The 12,205-nt window shown below is 58.6% G+C and overlaps 1 protein-coding gene across 1 annotated transcript; it reads right to left on the reverse strand.

The window, feature by feature from the left end:
- Positions 1-931: 931 nt before the first annotated feature.
- On the reverse strand, positions 932-10,721 carry LOC121338988 (sodium-dependent serotonin transporter-like). The gene is made up of 14 exons (XM_041410406.1): positions 10,402-10,721; positions 7,493-7,599; positions 5,682-5,816; positions 5,369-5,588; positions 5,104-5,242; positions 4,775-4,909; positions 4,144-4,247; positions 3,743-3,870; positions 3,550-3,662; positions 3,182-3,313; positions 2,992-3,091; positions 2,680-2,780; positions 1,190-1,357; positions 932-1,012 (listed from the first exon to the last, which is right to left on the reverse strand). Exons 1-14 carry the CDS (start codon positions 10,719-10,721, stop codon positions 932-934), a joined length of 1,983 nt encoding a protein of 660 aa, XP_041266340.1.
- Positions 10,722-12,205: the final 1,484 nt, after the last annotated feature.

Raw genomic sequence — 12,205 nt, forward strand, 5'->3', positions numbered from 1 at the left:
CCTGCCCCTTCCTGCCGCCCGCCCCGCCCCGGGACCGGCCTTCCGGGGGAGCGGGGACACGGAGCGGCACCGGGAGCGGCACCGGGAGCGGCACCGGGAGCGGCTTCGCCCCGCGCCCGCCCGGGGCAGACCCGCGCGTCCACCCCGCGCCTCCCTGCACCCCCATGGGCATCCTCTCCTCCCCAGCCCCTGTGTCCCCCCAAAGCCCCGTGTGTCCCCCCAAGCCCCCGCTGTCACGGATGTGGGTTTTCCCGGTGTTTTACGGGCCCCAAATACCCAGGAACGGCGATGCTGCTCTGGGAGCGGCGGGACTGGCGGCTGATTGACACCGGCTCAGCCCGACCCAGGGTTTCGTTTTTAAATGAGATATTTAGGTCTTTTCCCTCTTCAAATGCCTGTTCTCTGCGGCAGAGGCACCGACCCGCCCGGCTCCAGCAGCACCTGGGACCCACCCCCGGGCTCGGGCGATTCCTCCGCCGGGTTTGGGATCTTTGCAGCAGGACAAGGTGTGTCTGGACAGCGACGTCTCACCTGTCCCCCAGCCCAGCACGGCGCTCCATGAACACAGCACTGCGAGCTGCGGCTCCTCTCCCTCCCCTCATCTCCGAGCATCAGCATCTTTATTTTCCAAACACGGCACGGCTACAGACATGCACGGGGGAACCTCCGAGCGAGGCAATTCCTCCGTCTGCTCCGGGAGCTGGGGTTCTGCTCCAACCCCGGGCGCTTGGCCCCTTGGCTGCCAGCCGGTCCCGTTCTCCCTGCCGCGGTTTTCCTGCCAGCAGCGAGAACGGGCTCTGCTCCGCCAGGACGTGCCGGGGATGCTCACGGCGATGCCGGGTGCGCTCCGCGGTGAGGATGGCAGCTGTCCCTTCGCTGTGCCAAGGAGGCAGCCCGAGCAGCCTCCGTGTCCCCCGGCCGTGCCACCGCGCTACAGGACGGGGGCCATGCCCAGCCCCTCTGCCTGGGGGGCTCGCATCAGCTTCTCGGGCCGAATGCAGACGGCGAGGCGCTGATTGAGAGACAAAACCCCCCGCCGTTCCTTCCTGGCCTGCCCTTCCCAGGGCGGCTCTCCCGGTGGGATTTAATTGCCAAGCTGCCCGGCTTCCCAGCCTCGGGTGACCCCAGTGGGGTCCCTGCCCACCCCAGCCCACCCAGGAGCCGTGGGATTGTCAGTCCTGCTCCTGACCTGCTTGAGGGACCCCGGTGTCCAGACGAGCTTGTACACCATGTAGAGGGGGATGCAGATGAAGGACGACGCCCCGATGAGGAATCCCAGGGAGATGCTCCACTCGGGGTACTGGTACTCAAAGAGGGTCAGGGGTGGCTGGTCCAGGAGGGAGCTGATGACAATGAACTGTAACGAGCAGAGCCACAGTGGCCTCGAGTCCTGTGAGCAGTTTGGGCTCCTCACACCAAGACAGACATGGAGGGGCTGGAGCAGGTCCAGAGAATGGAACAGAGCTGGGAAAGGGGCTGGAGCACCAGGAGCAGCTGAGGGAGCTGGGGAAGGGGCTGAGCCTGGAGAAAAGGGGGCTCAGGGAGGATTTTTTATCTCCCTACAACTCCCAGATGGAGGGTGGGCTCTGCTTCCAGGGAACTGATAGAACCAGAGGAAATGGCCTCAAGTTGTGCCAGGTTATGTTGGACATCAGGGAAAATTTCCTCACCAAAAGGGTTCTCCAGCCCTGGCACAGCTGCCCAGGGTGGAGTCCCTATCCCTGGAGGGCTTTTACAGACGTGTGGATGTGGGCCTTGGGGACATGGGTTAGTGGTGGCCTTGGCAGTGCTGGGTAATGCTTGAACTCTTTGATCTTTGAGGGCTTTTCCAACCTAAATAGTTCCCTGATCTCCCCAGTTCACCCCACAGGTTATCAGGGTACAGGGATGGAACAACATCATCTTTAAGGTCCAACCTAAACCATTCTGCAATTCCATGATTCTATGAGCACCCTCCACGTCCTGCTGCTCCCGCTGTCATCCCAAATCCCAGCCAGCACGGACATCACAGGGACATCTCCCAGGCTGCCACCCCTGGCTGGGTGAGGGCTGGGGGGCTCTGTCTAACAAACCCTGAGCCGGTGGCCTGCGAGGGCTGCTCAGCCCCGTGCTGAAACAAAACCATTTGCTGTGTGCTTTGATGATAATACTCCTCTCTTAATAACCAGGGCAAAGTGCTTAGAGCCATAATTAATCCTCACAAGGCCTCTTCTCCTGCAGATCCAGTGAGATTAGACCCCTCTGCCGACGGCAGCCTTTGAAGTGCCGTGGGAGCTGGCATTTCAAAGGGACAGATCCAGCCCAGCACAGGGAGATGGACTCGTGGCCAGCCCTGCCAGGGGTGCTGCGTGCTGGGAGGATGAGGCTAAGCTGAGCTTGCACCTGGGTGAGCACCCAGCTTTGCCCAGGAGCTGTGGAAAAGGCTGGAATGTGAACTTCCAGCTCCCTTTCTCGGAGAGGTCCTGGGGATGTGGGCACAGTGGCAGTGCCCCTGGCTGGAGCAGCTGGCATGAGGTCCCTCAGCCCTGTCTGCTCTCCTGGCAGCTTGGTCACCTCGTGTGGGTGAGAGGGGAGTTATCCATGGCACGGGGAGCTGGGCAGCAGAGGGGAGTGACTGTCCTGTGGGGTGTCCAGAGGGACAGGGATGACCTTGTCCATAATTTGGCCATGGATACTCACCGCCAGCAAGGCTGGGCTGATGGCAACCCAGCACAGCTTCCAGAAGAGCCCTGGGCTGAAGCCCAGCATGGCTTTGACATCGTGGGAGAACCTCTGGATCCCTGCCAGAGGAGAGAGCCCTCTCAGCCCCAGGATCCCGCTGGGGATGTGGGGTCGGGGGTATCCACACGGACACAATGCCCTCTGTTCCCATCCCAGCCTGGCCAGGAGCCACACACGGGATCCAGTGCCAGGGATTTACTCACCTGTGCAGGGTCACACACCTGTGTAGGTGGCCATGGAGTGTTTTCCACCACAGAGGCAGTTTCTTACCATAAAACCAGGAGACAGCGATGGTTTCCAGCAGCACCACTGCCAGGATGGAGCAGCCAGCACCGAACTCCTCCAGCAGCTTCACCACGTAGGCTCCTCCCTGGAGCAGCAGGAGGAGGGGGAGGCTGCAGACCCCACGGGGTGAAGGAGGGCGTGTGGGGCAGGGCAGGGTGGTGCCAGTGGAACTCACGTAGGTGAGGGTGCTGAGGGAGCCCAGGAAGCAGACTGTGATGAGGCCGAGGACGAAGAGCTCCCGTCGCCCTGCCAGGACCTGGGGGTACTCGTCCATCACGGCCGTGATCACGGCCTCCAAGCCTCCAAACTGCCAAGGAAATGTTGGTGTGGGGTGGGGAAATGGGATGTGGGGACAGCCCTGCTCTCCAAGAAAATCTGCATGGCAGAGCGGGGATGTCCCATCCCATCCCAGCCCATCCCCTCCCATCCCATCCCAGCCCATCCCCTCTCATCCCAAGGCCATAACTCCCTTTGTCACTCCACTATCAGCCATGGGACATGGCCACCCCCGTGGTGGGGACACAGCTGGGCTGTCCCCCCTACCGTGCTGTCCAGCCCCAGGGTGATCATCATCAGGAAGAAAATGATGGCGAAGAAGGTGGATCCCACCATGTTGGCAATTGCTTCAGGGTAGGTGATGAAGAGCAGGCTGGGCCCTAGGAGGGGACACTGGCTTGCTTGGCTGTTCCCTGGCACAGCCCTGGGGGTGGGAAGAGGCTGCTGGAGGGAGGAGAACCTTTATCTCTGGCGACATCCTCCACCTCCACGTCCCTCATCTCGGCCATGTAGCCCAGCACGGTGAAGATGACGAAGCCCGAGAGGAAGCTGGTGAGGCAGTTCACAGCACTGGTGACCAGCGCATCCCTGAAGGCAGAAAAGAGGCAGAGACCCCACTCCAGGTCAGCCCTCACCCCACTCCAGCTGCCCTGGCCTTCCCCCACTCCACTTCCCTCTCCTGGCCTGTGACACCAAAACCATCAGTGAAATGGGGAAAGCTGCCCAGCCTGCAGCCACGGGGACCAGGAGCTGTTGGGATGTGGCAGTGGGGACCAGGAGCTGTTGGGATGTGGCAGTGGGGACCAGGAGCTGCCAGAACGTGCCTCCCCTGCAGCTGTGCCCCCTGGGATGGACCCTCACCGGTAGCAGTTGTTGTGGAAATGGTTGTAACTGGCCAGAGCAAGGATTACTCCAAATCCAGGGCCCAAGGAGAAGAAAATCTGTGCAGCAGCATCCACCCAAACCTGGAGGGAGACACAACAGGAGAATGGGCAGGGCAGGAGGTCCTTGGGGCTGGCATGGAGCTCGAGGTGCCCCCCAGTACCAATGGGATGGATGGATGGATGGATGGATGGATGGATGGATGGATGGATGGGAGCCCTGAGCCTGCCATGCCCACTCCTGCTGGCACATTCAGTGCTGGCAGCACGGCCCTCATTACCTTTAATGAGAATTCTCAAGTGCTGCCTGGTAATTACCCACAGGAAGCCCATTGTCAGCCCAGGGGGGGAGCACAGCACAAACAAAACCGGCCAGAATGAGATGGGTGATTCAATTATGGATTTACATTTCCAAGAGCCTGTCCAGGGCACCTCGTTTCTGTGGGAACAAGGGCCCCATTGCCCTGTGCTGGGGCCAGACCCGTGGGCAGGGTTGGGTGGGTGTCCTGGGCAGGATTCTGGGTGTTGCCATGCCCAGTGGGTGGGTGGGTGTGCTCTGGAGGGCTCTGGGTGCTGCCATGCCCCGGGCAGGGGGTCCCACCCGCACTCACCGCCGTGCTCAGGAGCTTGCCCCAGTCTGGGCGCAGGTAGAAGACAACCCCTCTCCAGGCTCCAGGCAGGGTGGCCCCTCGGATGAGCAGGATGAGCAGGACGACGTAGGGCAGCGTGGCTGTCACCCACACCACCTGGGGGGAGGCAGGTGTCACCCCGTGTCACCACAGAGCACCCAAACCCCGTGTTGGGCTCGCTGGGGGTGGCCTCAGGAGCAGGGGATGAAGAGGAGGTGACATTCCCTCTTCCACAGTCAGGTGGGTGGCAAGATCCTGGAGGTGAGGGGTCCCCTCCTGCCCTGGCAGGGCGGTGCTGGAGCCCTCCTCACCTTCCCAGAGGTTTTCACCCCTTTCCACAGGCTGAAGTAGACGATGGTGAAGATGAGGAAGAGGCAGAGGAGCAGCTGCCAGCGGATCCCCCCGATGTCATACAGACCCCCGGATTTCTGGATCTCCAGGACCTTCCTCCTGCAGGCAGGGATCCCCACGGCTGGGAGCAGGCTCAGCCCCTGGCAGCCAGTCCCTGAGCTCCTGAGGAGCATCCCCACCCCAGAGCCCCCTCGGGGACGTGACCAGCTCACACCATCCACTTACGTGTAAAACTCCTCGGCGGGGGACCTGGAGAGGTTGCTCCAGGTCACGTTGCTCTTCCCAAAGTAGTTGGTGCAGTCAGGGGTGTTCCAGGGGTTGTCACAGCTCGCCCAGGGCAGCGTGCCCGAGAAGGACGAGTAGAAGTAGTAGAGAGCCCAGGCAATGATGGTGTTGTAGTAGAAGGAGACGTAGAGGCCGATGATGCAGATGGCAAAGCCGATGCCTGGGAAAAGCAGGATCGGGCTCAGCCCTGGGACTGAGGGGCTCTGGGGACCTGCTGGGGGCCACGGTGTCACCCCAGCTGGGGGTGCCTCACCTTTGAAGATGGGGCAGATGCGCTTCCAGATGGGGATGGCACCTGTCCTGTGGAACTGCCCCAGGGCCAGCTCCATGTAGAAGAGGGGCACCCCCCCAAAAACAGCCATCAACGTGTAGGGGATGAGGAAGGCTCCTGCAGGGTGGGAAGCAGAGCAGGGTGAGCACCAGGCTGCCAGGGGACCATGGCAGTGTCACCTCCCTCCCTCCTGGCACTGCCCCAGCAGGTTTGGATGTGTTTGTGAGAAGCTTTGGAAATGATCTGGTCAGAGGAGCTCAGAGATGTGAGACCCTGCTTGGTGTTGCAGCTTCCTGGGCTCCCAGGACAGGTCCCAGCCCTTGCTGGGGAGGCCAGGATGGAACAAAGAATCACACAAACCATTAGGGAGAGGACAGGGGAGGGGACACCCAGCACCCCTCAGGTCTGGAAGAGTTTTGGAGGAAAATCTGACTGAATATGCACAGCCACCCCAAGACACATAATTAGCGCTGTAATCTGCATTATTCATGACATCCTCATTTTTACTGGGGCTACACTTGTACCCCATGGAGCTTTTGGAAGTGGAACTGCTCTCTGAGTTCTGCTGGGATTAGTTAATTTAACCCCCCCAGCTCCTCCCTCTGACAGATGTGAGTGTGATGCACCCCAACATTCCCAGTATCCCCAAAACCCCCAGCACTCCCAGTATCCCAAATATCCCTGTCACCTCCAGCTTCCCAAATATCCCCAGCACCCTCCTGCAGCCCCCCTGTCTGCCTGGCAGGACTGGCCCAACAGGACCAAGTGTTTTCAGTGTTTTCCTTCCAGGCAGAGCCTGAATTGTGGGTGAGTCCAGTGCTGCCTATCCCAGTGTTCCCTCTCCACGGGGCTGTGCTCCTCCAGAGCTGCTCCCTGAACTCCTCATCCTCCTGTGTGTGGGGCAGGTGGAATCCTCCCACCCAAACCACAGGCACACAGAGGGGCTCAGCTCTGCTCCCAATCCCACAGGAGCAACTGGCAAATAACTCTGTTTCAACGTGGGCACCTGGGATCCACAGTTTTGCCTTGAGTATGGAACTAATTATCTCTTTCTAATTTTCCCAAGCAGTGGAGGATGCTCCCCGAAAGCCAACTTTGGCAATTAAATCCGCTGCGCTTTCCCAAACAGCACAAAATTCTCATCCCTCCTTTTTCATTTCCATGTGAGGGGGGTTTCTATCCTGCTCCATTCTGAGCAATTTATTTAGCTGTCATTTACTGAAGGTTTTTCCCTTTGTGGTGTTTGTGTCTTCTCTTCCCACTGATCCCTCAAAGCCAGGGCTGCTCGTGAGGTGCAGCACTGCCAGCCAGGATCCACAGCAGGAGGGTGGGATGCTCATGAGGATGATTTTAAACCAGGAGACATCCCAAAGAGCAGCTGCCCAGAGTCCCAAAATCATCAAGTGTGTGAGCCTCCCAGCCCAAATTTACGGGTCTTTATCCTTTTTTGCAGTTTGGGCCATGCTAATTTTCCCTTTGTGATCCTAGAGCTGCTAACGCACCTCTAACCCCGCTGGGAAAGGAAGGAAAGACCAGAAAAGGAGGAAAGGACCCCAGGGAAGGAGGATGGAGGGAGTGGAGGAGGATTTTGAATGAAGAAAGACACAATCAGAAAAGAGACAGATGTCGGGAGAAGTTGGGTCGGTCTTTAAACCGCCCTGTCTGAAGTGGAGCGGCTGGAAACAAAGAAGGAGAAGAAACAGTGAATTCTTCAGGGTGGGAAAGATGGAAAACGAGCAAAAAGGCATCATTTCTCCAAAAGAAGACTTAAATAAGCCCAGTGGTGTCCTTACCCCCTCCGTTCTGGTAGCAGATGTAAGGGAACCGCCAGACGTTGCCCAGATCGACGGCGAATCCGATGACGGAGAGGAGGAAATCCATTTTTTTGCTCCACTTGTCCCTGGGGTGGGTGTGGGGGTTTGGGGGTGCAGGGCTGGCAGGGGGACCCAGGCAGGGCTGCTCTGCCATCCTGCCACCCCGGCAAATCCTGCAGGATTCAGGCTGAGTAACTTGCGAAGGATTTCTGTGTTGCTGATGACAGATCCGAGGAGGGGAGGGTCAGGCTGACAGCGCTTCCCCACCTCCCGCTGGAAACCCACGGCACGGAGAGCAGCCGGCAGGGAAACAGAGCCGTGCTCTGATCAAAGGCAGCCGGGGAGGGCAGCCCCCGAGCCTGGGGACCAGCCTGACCCTGCAGGGACTGGCATCACCTCATGGGGACCGGCAGCATCCCACAGGGACCAGCCTGACCCTGCAGGGACCGGCAGCATCCCACAGGGACCAGCCTGACCCTGCAGGGACTGGCATCCCTCACAGGGACCAGCCTGACCCTGCAGGGACCAGCATCATCCACAGGGACCAGCCTGGCCCTGCAGGGACTGGCATCCCTCACAGGGACCAGCACCATCCCACAGGGACCAGCCTGGCCCTGCAGGGACTGGCATCCCTCACAGGGACCAGCACCATCCCACAGGGACCAGCCTGACCCTGCAGGGACCAGCATCATCCCACAGGGTCCGGCATTATCCCACAGGGACCAGCCTGACCCTGCAGGGACCAGCATCATCCCACAGGGACCAGCCTGACCCTGCAGGGACCAGCATCATCCCACAGGGACCAGCCTGACCCTGCAGGGACCAGCATCATCCCACAGGGACCAGCCTGACGCTGCAGGGACCGGCAGCATCCCACAGGGACCAGCCTGACCCTGCAGGGACCAGCATCATCCCACAGGGACCAGCCTGGCCCTGCAGGGACCAGCATCATCCCACAGGGTCCGGCATTATCCCGCAGGGACCAGCCTGACCCTGCCGGGACCAGCATCACCTCACGGGGACCAGCCTCACCTTGTGTGAATAAACATCACCCTGTGGATCCCACCCAGGGGAGGGGATTCCAGCTCAGTTTTTGGGGCTGAGGTGGTAAAATTGAACTGTGTTTCCTCCTTCCTCCTGACAAATCCTTGTTTCTCTCTCCATGGTGTGTTTTGCTAAGGAGGTGACATTGATGCTCGCAGGGGAAATTCAGGAATCATGGAGTGGTTTGGGAGGGAAGGGACCTTTAAAGGTCATCTCATCCATCTGGGCTCGACAGGTCTCTCTGGGCTGTGAATTGCTGGGAAAAAGCCACATGAAAGTGAAATAACTTCCACAGCTGAGCTGTGACCAGGAGGGGATGGCAGCATCCCCAAAGCCGCCGCTCTGCCCTGCGACAGTTTCACAGCGAAATTCATTGCAGTGAAACGTGTCTGTGCAGGGCTTGCACAGACCTGAGGTCACCGGGTTCTCCCGGGGCTCTGGGGGCCTCCAGCCCTGGCTTTCACAGCCTTTCCCGTCTTTAATTAAAAGAAGCTACAGGAGAGACGGAGCCGGAGCTGCGGCTCCAGGGCCATGGTGAGCGGGTTGCTGTGACGACGTGACGCAGCTGCCGGGCCCGGGAAGCCTCTGGACACTGTTAATCCCTCAGGCACACACACATAGGGACCTGTTAGAAACCTCCAGCTAAAAGCACATCTATATTTTTTCTCTTTTTTTGTTTGTTTTTTTGTTTGTTTGTTTGTTCATGTCTGGCCGGGACCCGTTAGAAACCTCCAGTTAAAAGCACATTTATATTTTTTCTCTTTTTTTTTTTTTTGTTTGTTTGTTTGTTTGTTCGTGTCTGGCCCTGGCTGCTTTGGCTGTCATAGAATGGAATCACAGAATCCTGGAATTGTTTATGTTGGAAAAGCCTAAAAGTGGGTCCAGTCCTGTCAGCCCCTCCACAGGGTGGACTGCACTCCCTCTCCACTGTGGTATCTGAAATTATTCTTGCTTTAAGGTGAAATAATCATTCTTTGAACACCTCTCCTGCTGTGAAACACAGCAGTTTTCTGCTGGTGGGTTACGTGGAGCCACGAGGATGTTCCCCCAGTGAAGGGTTGGGTGGCCGGGGCTCAGGGTGGTCCCTGGGCTGGGGGGGAGTGAGGGGAGATTGGGGGGGTCCCGGCACAGCCCCTCCATCAGCCCCTGCTCCTAAACCTGGTGTGGCTCCCCCCGAGCCCAGCCCCAGCACTCAGGTGAGGGAGAGTTCATCTGCTGTGGTTTGTATGGGATTTGTGCCCCACCTGGCACTTTGCAGAGCCGTGCATCCCAATCCTTCAGAGCTGGAGTGGAGATGAAAGCCGAGGCTGTGGGGGCTGCCAGAGGGGCCGCCCTTGTCCCGGGTTTTGGGATGAAGGGGAGAAATCCCCTCTGGGGAGCGGGGTTTAACCCTCTGACCAAAGACCATCTCGGGGTGTAAATAACAGAACTGAGGCAGCTGGTGCCCTAGCAACTGTGAAAAATAATAGATAATAGAGAATAGAGAATAGATAATAGAGAATAGAGAATAGGTAATAGAGAATAGATAATAGAGAATAGATAATAGAGAATAGGTAAGGGCTCTTTCTCTGCTGCTGGCCCTTCTTTTCTCCGGGTGGTTTATATGGAATGGCTCGGTGGGACATGTGGGAGACCCCCCTGTTCCCACATCCTGCCCCTGCTCAGGAGGGCTCAGCAGATGGGCTCAGGCACTGCCAGGGGTCTCAGGGGTCTGCAGGAAGCAGGGACAGCCCCCAGCATCCCTCCACCCCTTTCCCAGTGTGAAGTAGCAGCTGTTCAAACTCTGGCATCTATTTCAAACTAATCTCCTTTCTGTCCTGAAGAGTCTGTCGTTTCCCTCACACCGAGCTATCAAACCACGCTCGGGGGGGCAGAGCGGGGCCTGACGGAGCATCGGTGGCCGGAGCTGTTCCCGGTGCGGGGTTTGCAGCGCAGGGATGCGCACGCTGCTCTCCGGGAGCTCGCTGTGCTCAGGAGCGCACCGGGCACGGCCGATGCTCCAGCCCGGGGCTGAGCCGAGCCGGTTCAGTACCTCCATCCCTGACAGATCCCCCGGGCTGGCTGGGGAACGAGCCGTGAACGCTCCCGGTGCTCCCGTCCCGCGGCTCGCCCGGCAGCGGGGCAGGGCCGCGCTGTCAAACCCATCAGCGCGGAGCTTTGACATCTCCGCCCGCTTTTAGGAACCGCGAGGTGGAAAGAGCTGCTGGAGGTGGGAGGAGGGCAGGGGGAGAGGTGTCTTGGGGAGGTCATGGAATGGTTTGTGTTGGAAGGGAGCTTATAGAGCAGCCAGTGCCACCCCTGCCATGGCAGGGATGCTTCCACTGTCACAGGCTGCTCCAAGCCCCATCCAGCCTGGCTTTGGGCACTGCCAGGATGGAGCAGCCACAGCTTCTCTGGGTACCCTGTGCCAGGGCCTCACCACTCACAGGCAGGAATTCCTTCCCAATCTCCTGTTTCTCCACCTGAGACGCTGTGGTCAGACAGTCTGTGCACTGCCTCAGCCTCTTACTTCTGCTTTTTCCCTGTTATTTTCCTTATCCAAAGCACAAATCACTTCAGATTGAAAATGCAGAGTTGAAATCCAGCTCCAATCAGATTTAAATTTGAATATCCCTTGCTTTAGAAGTTGTTTCTAAACACCACAATGACTTGATCAGCAGAATGCTTTTATCCCACCTGCTCATCCATGCAGGGAAGTGAATTGTGGTCTTAAAACAGCTATCCTGTTTAAGCCTCAGAGGCAGCAGTGGGAAGTTTAATTTAATTAGCATGATACTCGGAGATGTAACTTAATCACATTAAGAATAGATCAACGTGCTCTCATTTAAGCTCTCCAAGCTCCAGAAAACAGGGGCCAATTGTCTCCCACCTGTCTTTAATCCAGGGAGAGGCAGAATTTTCCAAGGAAAAGGAACCAGCAAGGCTTGGGGGGAGCTTGCCCCTGTGCTTTTTTCCGACGATTTTCTCCCAAGGATTCTGGGACCCATCTGGTCCAGCAATCACATTCCCCCGAGTGACATTTGTGCCAAACGGGTATTTAACAAGCAAATCAACAGCGAAAAGCAAACAGAGTACACGGAAATACAGGTATGGCCTGGGCTTCCTCCTGGCCCCTGCAAGGTACAGAAGGAACCAAATTCAGATTAATCCCGAGGCCAGAGCTCCTTCCTGTCCTCCTGCCGGCTGGGCAGCGGAGGGAACCACTGGGATGGTGGTCCCTGCTGTCATCAGAGGCACCGAGGAGGAGCAAAGCTCGGAGGCAGAGGATGCAGCCCAGCTCTGGGGGCTGCCGGGGGTGGGAGCGTGTCCCTGTCCCTGCCGTCCGTGCCGGGATGGAGCCCCGGTGCAGCGGGGCCAGGCGGGGCCGTGCCGGTGGCCGCTGGCCCGGCGCCACCGCGGTTTGTAGTGATTGGAAACCGGACTGCGGAGGAGCCAGGATGCTGTTTCTATGGAAATGTCCTGGAACAGCAAACCAGGGAAGAGGAAAACAGAGGAGATGGTAATGGAGCTGCAGGCAGGGCACTCTCCGAGGGGCTGTGATTGAGAGGAGGCGTTGGGGGTCTCTGGTCATTGTCACCTTCCCGCTGTGCTGGCGCTGAGCGGAGCGGGCCTGGAAGGCTCACGCCTCAAAGGACGTGGTTGTTTCCC

Source organism: Onychostruthus taczanowskii, unplaced genomic scaffold (assembly GCF_017590055.1).
Source record: "Onychostruthus taczanowskii isolate IOZ18803 unplaced genomic scaffold, ASM1759005v1 scaffold32, whole genome shotgun sequence".
Lineage (NCBI taxonomy): Eukaryota > Metazoa > Chordata > Aves > Passeriformes > Passeridae > Onychostruthus > Onychostruthus taczanowskii.

What these genes read in the sequence shown, in the direction of transcription:
- LOC121338988 (XM_041410406.1), bottom strand. Translation starts at nt 10,721, where the DNA reads ATGTCAAAGCTCCGCGCTGATGGGTTTGACAGCGCGGCCCTGCCCCGC. An exon ending in GAGCGTGGTTTGATAGCTCG is followed by an intron (nt 7,600 to 10,401) that starts GTGTGAGGGAAA and finishes CACCCACCCCAG; the next exon opens with GGACAAGTGGAGCAAAAAAA. An exon ending in GCAAGCTCCTGAGCACGGCG is followed by an intron (nt 4,248 to 4,774) that starts GTGAGTGCGGGT and finishes GTCTCCCTCCAG; the next exon opens with GTTTGGGTGGATGCTGCTGC.